At 32.3% G+C, this 13,861-nt stretch overlaps 1 protein-coding gene across 1 annotated transcript; it reads right to left on the minus strand.

Annotated features, from left to right (window-relative positions):
• Positions 1–5,975: 5,975 nt before the first annotated feature.
• LOC105765232 (cytochrome P450 86A22) lies at positions 5,976–7,865 on the minus strand. Its single transcript, XM_012584225.2, has one exon. The coding sequence runs from the start codon at positions 7,699–7,701 to the stop codon at positions 6,118–6,120; it is 1,584 nt and encodes a 527-aa protein (XP_012439679.1). The 5' UTR covers positions 7,702–7,865; the 3' UTR covers positions 5,976–6,117.
• Between the last annotated feature and the right edge of the window lie 5,996 nt (positions 7,866–13,861).

A 13,861-nucleotide genomic window follows, 5' to 3' on the forward strand; every position in this document is an offset into this window, starting at 1 on the left:
AATTGAGAGATCAGTCTCTCTCATGAAATTTTTCGAAAAATCTCACTGGATTCTATCATACTGTTTTATAGATCAACCTTGATGACCATCCATGATGTTCTTTCTTTATACAAACGCATAGTATGAATAACTTCTTGCACCATTATAATATTATTATTGAGAAAAATATAATGTCGGTAATGATAATATATCGCAAAAAAAATAGAAATAGAAAATAAAGAACACACAGATTTTACGTGGAAACCCTTTCGGGAAAAAACCACGGGCAGAGGAGAAGAAAATTCACTATGTCGAATTCGAATTAATTACAAGAGGAGTAGACTATGCCTATTTATAGGCCTGTAAACCTTATTCTAATAGGAGTGAAACTCCTTATTCTAATCAATATCATATATATGGAGTTTAATAAGATTTAAAAAACCTTATTCTAAAATAAAATAAAAGAAGTATAATTCTATAGGGATTTTAGTTTTATTTTATTTTACCACTGTATTTTATTTAAATAAGGATTCGAGTCACTTAATTCTAACAATCTCCACCTTGACACAAATTCTTAATAAACAAGTTCTTCATCGCGAACTTTCAATGAACAAGTTCTCCACCTCTTCCATAAAACTCCTTAAGGGTTTATCTTCAACAATTAACACCAACCAAGTCTAAGCAATACTCAAACTTGGTTATAGGAAGTGACTTAGTCATCATATCTGCAGGATTTTCATGAGTACTAATTTTGCTCACAACAATATCACCACGAGCAATAATATCACGAACAAAATGATACCGAACATCAATGTGTTTTGTTCTCTCATGAAACATTTGATCTTTTGTAAGGAAGATGGCACTCTGACTATCAAAAAATACTGTATTAATTTGAAGGTCTTCATTGAGTTCACTAAAAAGTCCCTTCAACCATATAGCTTCTTTACAAGCCTCAGTAATCGCCTATACTCAGCTTCAGTGGTAGACAAAGCGACTGTAGTTTGCAAAGTGGCTTTCCAACTGATTGCACAACCTCCGATTGTAAAGATATAACCGATGAGAGATCTTCTTTTATCGAGGTCCCCAGCAAAATCAACATCAACATACCCAATGACTCCATCTCTAGTTCTTCCAAACTGTAAACAAACATCGGTAGTACCTCGTAAGTATCTTAAAACCCACTGAACTGCTTTCCAATATTCTTTACCAGGATTCGCCATGTATCTACTAACTGCACTAACTGCATATGATAAATCTGGACGTGAACAAATCATGGCATACATGAGAGATCCCACTGCACTAGAGTATGGAACATGTGACATGTACTCAATCTCATCATCTGATTATGGAGACAAAGCCGATGAAAGTCTGAAATGGGCTGCTAAAGGAGTACTAACAGGCTTAGCATTCTACATATTGAATCTGGAAAGAACTTTCTCAATGTACCCTTTCTGACTTAGATACAATTTACTTGCTTTTCTATCCCTGAGAATCTCCATATCAAGTATCTTCTTTGCTGGTCCCAAGTCTTTCATCTCAAATTCTTCACTTAGTTGGGCTTTGACCTTTCTTATCTCTCTTTTATCTTTCGCTGCTATCAACATGTCATCAACATAAATGAGTAGATACACAAAAGAACCATCACTATTTTTCTTAAAGTAAACACAACTGTCAAAGCTACTTCTTTTAAAATCATGAGAAGTCATAAAGGAATCAAACCTCTTATACCATTGTCTTGGTGACTGTTTCAAACCGTAAAGGGACTTTTTCAACAAGCAAACATAGTCCTCTTTTTCAAAACAGAAAACCCTCCGGTTGTTGCATGTAAATATCCTCCTCAAGTTCTCCATGCAAAAATGCAGTTTTTACATATAACTGCTCAAGCTCCAAATCATGCATGGCCACAATACCAAGAAAAGCTCGAATCGAACTATGCTTCACAACTGGAGAGAACACATCTGTGAAGTCCACTCTTGGAATTTGACTGTAACCCTTTGCAACAAGCCTTGTTTTATATCTGGGTTCTTCAACTCTTGGAGTCCCCTATTTCTTTTTAAACATCCATTTACAATGAACAACCTTTTTACCTTTAGGGAGTTTCACAAGATCCCATGTTTGATTTTTGTGTAGTGATTCCATCTCCTCTTGCATAGCAAACATCCACTTTTCTGAGTCTTCACAACTAACCGCCTCAGAATAATTAAATGGCTCTTGATTTGCATCTATATCTTCAGCCAGATTTAAAGCATAAGCAACTAGATCAGCCTCGACATACTTCTTTGGAGGTTTAATTTCTCTTCTAGTTCTGTTTTTGGCAATAGAGTATTGTGGTGAAGAAGCAACTCTATTTTGAATTTTTGTACTGGCTTTAGTAGTCGACTCTGTTGTAGATTCTAGATTAATCTGATGCTCCACCTGCTTTTGGTTTTCTTTATTGGAAAAGTCTTTAAGAGATAAGTTAGGTAGCATAGCAGTTTCATCAAAAACAACATCTCTACTACTCACAACTTTTCTATTTTTAGGACACCATAACTTATACCCTTTTACACCAGCTTTATAACCAAGAAAAACACATTTAATAGATCTTGGTTCCAATTTTCCATTATCAACATGAGCATACGCAGGACAACCAAATATCTTTAAATCAGAATAGTCAGCAGGATTACCAGACCATACCTCTTGTGGAGTCTTTTTCTCAATGGCAACGGATGGAGATCGGTTGATCAAAAAACATGCAGTAAAGGTTGCTTCTGCCCAAAAAGACTTTGATAAGTTGGCATTTGACAACATACATCGAACCTTCTCCATGATCGTTCTGTTCATTCGTTCTGCAATGCCGTTTTGCTGTGGAGTATGACGAACTATCAAGTGTCTCATGATCCCTTCTGACTGGCACAGTTTATTAAATTCATCAGAACAGAACTCTAAGCCATTGTCTGTGCGGAGATATTTTATTTGCTTTCCCGTCTATTTTTCAATCATGGTTTTCCAAGACTTAAATACGGAAAACACATCGTTTTTCTGCTTCAGGAAGAACGCCCACACTTTTCTGGAAAAATCATCAATAAAAGTTAGCATATAATTAGCTCCACCTCTCGAAGGCACTCTGGATGGCCCCCATAGATCAGAATGAATATACTCGAACATTCCCTTCGTGTTATGGATTCCTTTGGTGAATCGAACTCTCTTTTGCTTCCCAAAAATGCAGTGCTCACAGAACTTCAGTTTGCAAATTCCTTGCCCATCAAAAAGTCCTCTTTTGCCCAATTCTGCCATGTCATTCACACTCATATACCCTAGGCACATATGCCAAAGTTTAGTAATATCATCATCTGACAAGGAAGAGGATGACACAGCTACATCACCAAGAATGAGAGAACCACCAAAAACATATAACTTGGCAGTCTTTCTCTGCCCTTTCATCACAATGAGGGAACATTTGGAAATTTTCAAAACCCCACTTTCAGCTGTGTATTTGTACCCTTTTGAATCAAAAGTACTCAATGAAATTAAATTTCTCTTTAATTCTGGAACATGTCGTACGTCACTGAGTGTTCTGAAAACTCCATCAAACATTTTAACTCTAATTATTCCAACACCTGTAATTCTACATGAAACATTATTTCCCATCAACACAATACCTTCAGACATTGTTTCGTAAGTTGTAAACCAATCTCGATTGGGACTCATGTGGAAGGTGCAACCCGAATCAAGGATCCACTCCTCGCTTGCTTTGGAATTGTTGACAGAAACGACTAGAAGTTCACCATCGCTGTAATCTTCTACAACATCAGCTTTACTAGAATTTTCTAGTTGTCTTCCATTTTGATTCGCAGCCTCCCTTTTGATCTTATTCTGTAGCTTATAGCACTCAGATTTAATGTGCCCTTTCTTCTTGCAAAAGTTACAAGTTTTACCTCTGTTTGAAGACTTCGATCTACCTTTAGATTTACTGCGAGGATTCCGTTCCTGTGTCCTTCCACAATCATCATCAGCATTCCGATCTTATCTCTCACGAACAATAAGACCCTCTCCCTGAGAGTCGGTTTTAACCACAAGATGCTTCATCTTATCATACGAGGTTAAAGAATCATAAACCTCATAAACTGTGAGAGACTTGTGGCTATATAAAATCGTATCTCTAAAGGTTGAATAAGACGGGGGCAACGAACAAAGTAGAATCAGCCCTAGATCTTCCTTATCATACTGAACCTCCATGGCCTCCAAGTTTGAGAGAATTTATTTGAACACTGTTAAGTGTTCGTGCACAGATGCACCTTCCTCCAAACGATGAGCATAAAGATGTTGCTTCATATGTAGTTTGCTAGTTAGAGTTTTCGACATACATATCTGTTCCAACCTCTTCCATAATCCAGCGGCAGTCTTTTCCTTCATCACATCCTGCAAAATTTCGTTAGACAAATGCAGATGTAACTGTGTTAACGCCTTTCGATCCTTGCGCTTCTTCTCTTCTTCCGTCAAAGTTGAAGGCATCTTATCTACCCCTGGTAGGGCTTCCTCTAAGTCCATCTGTGCAAGAACTGCTTGCATCTTTATCTGCCACAATGCAAATTTGGTGTTGAGATCCAACAGCGAAATTTCGTACTTCAAAGACGTCATTACCGTGATTGAGATGAACAACCCAAAAGCTCGGATATCAATTTGAGAAAAATATAATGTCGGTAATGACAATATATCGCAAAGAAAAATAGAAATAGAAAATAAAGAACACACAGATTTTACGTGGAAACCCTTTCGGAAAAAACCACGGGCAGGGGAGAAGAAAATTCACTATGTCGAATTCGAATTAATTACAAGAGGAGTAGACTATGCCTATTTATAGACTTGTAAACCTTATTCTAATAGGAGTGAAACTCCTTATTCTAATCAATATCATATACACGGAGTTTAATAAGATTTAAAAAACCTTATTCTAAAATAAAATAAAAGAAGTATAATTCTATAGAGATTTTAGTTTTATTTTATTTTACCACTGTATTTTATTTAAATAAGGATTCGAGTCACTTAATTCTAACAATTATAAATACTTCGACCGCAATAAAATTGACAATTAAAATCGGTTTAACTCTGACAATAAGATTTGACATAAGTGGTTTTAACCGGTTAACAATTGTTTTAGTGATCACTTTAAATAAGACCGTACATAGACTTATCATAGAAGTTTAGCTCCTTCCACCTTGGGAATCAACACTATAAGCGTTTGATTTAATTCATCCAAGCACATCCAAACCAGCTGACAAATTTGATCCTTCACAAGTACCCATTGGGATTGAAAGAAACGAGCTTAAAATCCATCAATACATGGGGCATTTAAGGGCACCATGCTAAACAAGGTTTTTCTCACCTCCTCCTCCGAAACACTGTTTTCCAAGGCCGCAACGTCTTCATCTCCCAAAATAGGGAAGCTGTTGCGCAAAGGGAACTCTCCTGAGAACGAAACCTCGAGGGAGTATAGCTGCACAAAAAACTTCACTGTCTCAGCTTTCAAAATTTCACTGTCATAACACCATTCACCATGATCAATCTTAGTCCACCAACAAAATGAAGGCTTTGCTTAATTATGTGGACCATTCACATATTTAAGTCTTAAGGTGGTTGGTTTAATTGATGTAACTATATAGTTAAACCATTAACTAAGGGAAAAAACTAAAATTAAGTGGTGAAGAAATATAATTTGTATAAAGAGAAAATACATGTTTGAAATTTAGGGACTATTATTAGAAAAGATAATCAAGAACTCCGAACATAAACTGTAAATAAAGATGAAAGATATAAATATATATATATATATATATTTCTATTTCATCAAAGTATTGTGAATTTTAAATTTTTCTAACAAACATGAAACCCATAATAAATAATTAAATGTAAAAGATCAAAACTTGTTTTATAGCATAAACCAAAGTAGAAACTAAAGCAATTATGCATGTTAGCATTGTAACAGTTCCACAATTTTCAATCATTTGGGAAGTCTATTTAACTTATAATTTGGCATTCAGTTTTTCTTTATTATTATTTCACTTGCAAAATTACATCTATAGATGGCTTATAATAATATGCTATATATCATCCCTTCATCAACCATATCCTATTCACAAAATTTTTCACCAATATAGTTCAAACATACACTTCTTCGTCAGCTTTGTGCATCTTTTCTGGGACAGGTTTGAGGTTTCTTGGGTGCACGTCCATGCAAAGCCCATATTTCATGAACAACGTTAATGACATCTTCTGCTCTACCCGGTGCCCTGCCGCCACTGTAAGTCGATGATGGAGTAACACCGCCGCGGCTATTGATTTCATTTGAAGATAAGCTAAATCTTTTCCTAAACAAATTCGGGGTCCGGCGTTGAATGTAACAAATCTATACGAATCCTTTGGCTCGAATTTTTTACCGTCTTCGGATAACCATCTTTCTGGTTTGAATTCCAAGCAATCTTCACCCCAGATGAATTTCATACGACCAGCTGAATATATAGAGTATGTCACGTTTGATCCAGCAGGGACGAATGTCCCATTAGGCAAGACATCATCTGCTATTACATGCTTTGAGTCTTGTGGCACTGATGGGTAGAGTCTTAATGTCTCAGACAGTGCTGCTTTAAGGTATATTAATCGGTCAACTTCTTCGAATACAAGGGGTTCATTTACCCATTTGGAAGTATCAGTGCCACGTGTCTTCATCAGAACGGTGGTAATTTCTGTGATGATCTTTTCTTCCACCCTTGAATTTTGACTGACTAGCCAGAAGAACCAGCATAGTGCGACCGAAGTAGTGTCACGTCCAGCTAAAATAAAGTTTAATGCCACGTGTCTAAGGAATTCATCTGAGTAGGATTCCTTTTTTTTCATGAAACGGGACAGCAAGTCGTCGTGTGGGATCTCACCTTGATGCCGACTCAGCAATTCAAGCTTGCGTGTATTAATGATTTCGGATAAGAATTTATCCATGTGGTCGAGGCTTCGGCTCAGCTTCACTTCCATTCCAAGCCCCAACCATTTTTTCAGCTTCCATATGATTTCGGGCAAAATAAATCGTTGGAGCGTGGCTTCTGTGGCTCGATCAAAAGCCGTTGCGAAGCCGTTCTCGGGAAGCCCTGGAGATGCCGTTTGAGGATCCTTGCCAAATGTCAAGCCACATATGTTATCGAAAGTGAGCCGAAGCAACAGGTCCTGAAAATCAACCGGCTTCCCTTGGAGCTGAGCCGTCTCAAGAATCGGCCAAAACCGCTGCTTGATGGCCCGGTTAACCCACCGTGACATGGCTTGGCGAAGCGTCCTGGTGGTAAACTCCAACGCGGCAGTCTTACGCTGGAACAGCCACGTGTCACCATCAGAATTAAAGATCCCATCACCAAGCAAATCATGAAACACAGCCTGCCAAAACGGCCCCTTGGGATAATTATCGAACCGGCCCTTCAAAATATGCTCCAAGTTATTCGGATCGCACGTGACGGTCACGAGACCTTGCTTCCGAGCCAAAAACGGAATCGCAGCGATGCACGTCTGGTACGTGCCGCCGCACGCGCGTAGGTTGTCGGCAATCCACTCATGCATACAATTGGAGTTCTCAATGAGCCCCGGAAGGCTGCCCAATAAAGGCCAGACACGTGGTCCATTGAGCGACCGTGCGATGAACTTGAACCATACTAAATAAACCACCACGGCTGATAGAATCATCAAAGCCACTGATGCATCCATTTGATCAGCTTTGTAACACTCTATATATAATATATGAGTTGAAGCTGTTAATGCACGAACATGAGAGCTCTTAAATTGAAACGACAATGGCGAAAAATAAATAAAACCCTAAATGTACAGAAAAGGGAGAAGAGACGAGAAGCCTGTGAATGTGTGAGTGAAAGAGAAGACAAAAAGGGTTATATAGAGAGGAAATAACACAGAAGAAACACAGAAAGCCAAAGCATGCAATTAATATGGGCAGCTAAATTTGTTGAGAACATCTCTCTCTCTCGCTATCCCTTTCGGTCTTTTAACTGACTGATTCCACTTTTTCTTTTCTTTAGTATTTTATTAGTGCATGGACCTGATTAATTCAGCCTGTAAATGGAAACGCATAGCCTTTAATGGCCGACTGGGGTCGTTGGAAAAAGCACAACCCTAAGCCACCAGATTAGTCGAGCTTGCAGCAAGTATAAATTAAATACCCACGTAGCCCCACTCTCAGAAAGACAGAGAAGAAAAGGGGTCACCTAATTTTGCAGTAAGAAGCTTGTCCGTAAATTCCAACCATTGCAGCAGCTAGCATTGAATGACTTATGTAAACGGGAACAATAAGATTGGTTGAGCAACTATAGTACGTACTATTTTCATATAAGAATATTGTTGTTTTTAACCAAAAATTAAATAAAATATTAAAATTTTAAATTTGAAAGTCCGCATGTAATCCATATGTACCCTATACTAATTTTTTAAAGCTTAATGAACTTTTTATATTTTTATTATTTTTAAATTATTTTGTTGATGTGGTGACATTAAGGCAAATAGTACCATGTCAACATGAAATACATGTGGATTGATACATATGTTATCACACCAACATTGTTAAAAATTAATGTTTTAGTTAGCATCTTCATTAAGAAAAAGTGTTTTAATTTTTTTAAATGCTAATGGCTAAATTTAACTAAAAAGTAAGGGTCAAATGGACAAAAATGTAAATCTTAGGGATCGATTTATCATTATACCTTCAAATTGTATATAGATTAAAATATGTCATAAGTTATTGTACTTTCACAAATTTGAAATTTATTCTTTGTACATCTATTTTTAAGAATTTAGTTCTTTTACTTTTTAAATTTCAAAATTCAAATTCAATTCTTAACACTTTTAAATTTATTTTGTTAATTCAGGGTTCATTATAAGATCATATTTTTAGTTATATGGCTATCCAATGAATTTTTATTCTAAAAAGTCGCACCAACAAATTTAACAAAAGAATTTTAATGGTGTTAATAATTGGATTTGAATTTTAAAATTTAAAAAGTAAAATATTAAATTCTTGAAAATAAAAATAAAAAGATTAAATTTTAAATTTATGAAAATTATAACGGCGATTTATACTGGCAGCTATATTTTATGATTTTTAAGTGGTTTATCAGGATGCAACACGTGGCAAATTCTGATTGATTAAAGGAGACGATCGATTTTTTTAACAGTGTTAGTGCTTTGGGGTGAACCCGAACCATTGTGCAAAATTCTTTGGGTAGCAAACGGAGAAGGCCAGGATGCTTTAGGGGGCAATTTGAGTATTAAACTTAAAAAAATTACTAAAATTTAATAAATTTTATATTAAATATTGCAATTATTTAAGTTCTTTTACCAATTTAATATATAAATACTACTCAGTTTACCAAATTAAATTAAAATTTAACCAATTTATCAAACAATTTGTATTTTCTATAAAAAATTCAAATTAAAAGAAAACTTTGGGACAGAAATTAATTTAGACAAGACTAAAATAAAATTTTAATAACCTAAAAATATTAAAATAAAAATTTTAAAATTTAGGAGGATTACAAACAATATTATTAAAACCGTACAAGACCATTATGATAAAAAAAGCTGTTGGTATATTAAAAATATTATTTATATTCAAATGAAATTTTCTGTATAAATATTTAATATATTTAAATTATGAGACCTACAAATTTTTAATAATTTGGAATTTTATCCTCTAATCAATTTTATAAATATATATATATAGCCTAATATTTCTTTTATACAAAACGGTATAATAAGTGCCCAATGTAATTAATAAAATAACTTTTTTAAATAAAGTAAAAAGTAGAGAAACTCGAAAATTCGAAGTTAAAATTTATTTTATTCAAAAATATAGTTTATTTTATTTAGTTATGAATGGGATTACTTTTTACTCCAAATTTGACAGTATGTATTAATAAAAATTTACCTTTAACTAATTTTTAAAAATATAATAAAAATTACGCATAGTAAAATAATATATTGACAAATGGCAGATTATAAGCACGCCACCTAGAAATTGTTTCCTTTTGTAACTTCAAATTGTTAGTGTATATATAATATATATTAAATTTGAGATGAACTATTATTAATTTTTGCTTTTATAACTTACTCAAATTCTTTTCAATTAGAAAGTTTTTAAATATGGTAATTAATTAATTTTAAATAAGATTATTTAACGAAATCATTTCAAGTTCAATATAAAATTAGTATGGTTTCATTTGTGCTTTGCGTTGGGTTGGGTTGATTATTTATTTTTAATTAAATTATAGGGTAATAATTGAAAGGTTATAATATGCTCAAAGTTATTGTACTTCTCGTATATTTGAGATCTAATCTTCATACTTTTATTTTTATTAATTTAATCCTCTACTTTTCAAAATTTAAAATTTAGGTTATTTGTTAATACCGTTAAAATCTTTATGTGACATTTTAAAATTAAAAAATATTTCATTGGTATCCATGTAACAAAAAATTGTAATGGACTTGAACTTAATAGAAAATTTTTAAAATTCTTAGAAATTCACATAAGCATTTTAATTAGAATAAAATATTTAGATTAATTAATGACATTTGAGGCAGCAAATTATGTCAAAAATTAAGATATAGAAATTAAAACTCAAAATTGAACAACATATAAAGATCAAAATTGACATTTAATCATTCTTATATAATCTTAAAAATAGAGATTAAAATTGAAATTTAGCTATTATTTTCTCGTGTCAAAAGAAAAGAAAAGAAAAAGAGAATATGAAAGTGTCTAAATTATGTAAAAATTTAAAAATAAAAATTAAATCTTAAATTTGAGTGAAATATATGAATTAAAATTAAAATTTAACTATTCTTATATAAATTTTAAAAATAAAGAGATTAAAACTGAAAATTAACTATTGTAAAAGGAAAAAGGACAAGAAGTCCTTAGGGTCTTTCCTTAATATATAGATTGGATTTACTTATAAGTTTAAAATACTTGATTTTATCCATGTAACTAATTACTTGTCTTAGTCTTTTTTTCATAAAAAAGAAACCTTGATTTTACTTTAAGTCGCACCTAATCGCTTTTGTCAAAGACCTTCTTCACTCTACCTCTCTTACTTAATATTAATCGATGGGCCTATTCCAAAATCCAAAATTTTAAAGTCTAAACCTTTTCTATAATTTTAGAATATACCAGTTCGTGGTTAGGTTATTCGTTTAGATTTGGAGATTCATTTGGAAAAATTTGAACAAAAAATTAGATCTGAAAATATGGGTTTGGACAAAAAATTAAGCTCATTTAAAATATGGGTTGAGTTTAGGATCGAACATACAAGACTTAGGCCTAGCTTAACCTGACCTATTTTTTAATTTGTAATATTTTATATTATGTTATTTTTGTATATATGATGTAACTTGGAACACATTAAAAAATATATATTAAATATATAATACCACTCTAATGTAAATATTAAAATAATGTTAAAATGACTATAAAATTTTTCAATAAATAAAAAAATGTATAAAATTATTAAATATTAAAATAAAATAAATATTATTTTAAAAAACAATATAGGCGGGCCTAAAACTGGCTTGGGTTAGTCTGTTGCAAATATGAATGAATTTAGGTGAAATTTTAAGTTCATATTTTGGGCCGGATCGGACTTGACCAAAAATAAATATGTTAAAATCATGCTTAGACCGAGCTTAACCTGACCCATGAGCACCTCTACTCCAGAGGGCAAGACTATTTTTTTCTCAATAATACTTTACAAATAGAGGTGACGTCATTATACTTTAACCCTTTAAAATATGAAAAATATTATATTTAATCCTTTTAAAATGATGAAATTATAAATTAATATATAATCTCTCAAACATTTTATAATTCATTTTGACCCTTCCTAAAATATTTTCTTACTTCACCCATATTTACAAACAATGGTAAAAGTTGTTTTATTTATCCTTCACCATAGTTGCATCACCAAAACTGTCACTTTCGCGATCCCTTCTATGAACATTAAGGCTTCCTTTGGTTTGGCTTTTAATGCCAGTGAGGTGCAGTTGGGGGGAAAATATGGTGCCAATCTCACTGGTATGTTGTTTGGTTCAGCAGGTCAGTCCAGTGAGAAAGCATCTCCACCACGCTGGTCAGCTGAAAATCAACTGGAGATTTCAGCAGCAATAGAGATTTCAACTGTTGATATTTTTAACAGACAAAAATACCCTTACTCTTCTGCCTCCAATATTTTACCCTCTTTCCATAGGCTATGCAGCAAAATATTACAAGTATTAGGGACACAACCATTTCTTATCATCTCATTTACAATAGCATTTGCTTCAGATAACTTCCCTTTACGACAGTAGCCGTGCAGTAAAGTGCTATACTCATTCGGCAAGCAACCTTTCTCAGGCATTTTATCAAACAACTCTCGGGCAAGCATTTAGAGACTAGAAAATACTAACAATATTCAGAAGCACAATAATAAAATGTATTTATCACCCAATGCCGGGGTAAGATCGCATTCACTCACTGCAGCTTTTTCTTCTATCTTCTCTTTTCTACATCCAAAAAATTTTACAACAAAAATTAGCATATATATGCTTCAAATAGGAAAGGTCAAAGGAACTGCATGGTGTTTCTGCATCAGAAATAAGTGGGGTACTTGGCAAAAATTAGTGGTGAGTAATGATAATAAAGTAGGTTGTAAACTTTTAAATTTGTAAAATCTAATAAATAATTTAACTATAAAAAATTAAAAATAATTATCATTTTATCTAATAAATAATTTAAATTAATTATATAATTCATTAAAATATTAGAAGATACATTTTAATATTTTATTAAATGAATTTATAAATTCACATATTTTAATAATTTTTAAAAAAGTAAAATAATTTTAAAAATTTTTATTATATATCAATTCTAATATGATGTCCTTAATAGTCATTTTTTATTCTCACCTCACCGCTATAGCTGCGTTTGAATCCAAACACACACTCCACTATTATTTCTAATCTCACCGCTATAGTATCCAATCTCACCACTACAGTAACTAATCTCACCGCCACCGTTTTTTTTAACCTCACCAGAGGTAAACACTCTGCCAATCCAAACTAGCCCTAAATCTCCTTTCCCTTATCCACCCTAAGGGCCAGTTCTTCATTGCTTTTGAAAAATGCTTTTGAGAAGTGCTTTTGAAAATTTTGAATGTTTGGTATTGCTGTCAAAAAGTACTTTTGAAGAATAAAATGTCTATTTTAGACATGATATTATAAAATAACAAATATGTATTTAAATAATAATCAAATTAGTTAATATTATGATATTTTAGCAAAAATATAAAAAATTAATTTATTATAACTTATTGTTAATATTTTAATATATAATATTAATTTTAAATATTTCTAAGTAATTAATATTAATTATTTATTAAATTTAATTAGAATATATAAACTATATTTAAATATTTAAATATAATAATTCAATATTTGTAATTAGATATTGACACAATTGTATTATTATAAAATTATTTTTTATTTTTAATTAATGCTTTTAACACATTTGTATTATTTTATTTTAAAATGTATTTGAATATATAACTCATATTAGATATTAACATAACATAGAAAATATAAACCTAACAAATTAAAATATTACATATATTTGGATTAAAGTTTTAAAAAGGGGATAATATTTATATATCAGATATAAATATTAAAAATTTTACAATAGCATTTACAATTTAAAGTGAATTCATTAAACTAGAAGCTATAGCATCTCTTGTTAATTCCATTTCAAAACCACTAAAATTGTTTGATTCACCGTCATCATCACTATCATCGTCGTCGTCATCATCATCACTTTCTCGACCATGCGCATTTT

Source organism: Gossypium raimondii, chromosome 12, assembly GCF_025698545.1.
Source record: "Gossypium raimondii isolate GPD5lz chromosome 12, ASM2569854v1, whole genome shotgun sequence".
In the NCBI taxonomy this organism is placed as follows: Eukaryota; Viridiplantae; Streptophyta; class Magnoliopsida; order Malvales; family Malvaceae; genus Gossypium; species Gossypium raimondii.

Bases quoted from the DNA above. Each gene is read 5' to 3' on its own strand.
- LOC105765232 (XM_012584225.2), bottom strand. From the start codon at position 7,701: ATGGATGCATCAGTGGCTTTGATGATTCTATCAGCCGTGGTGGTTTAT.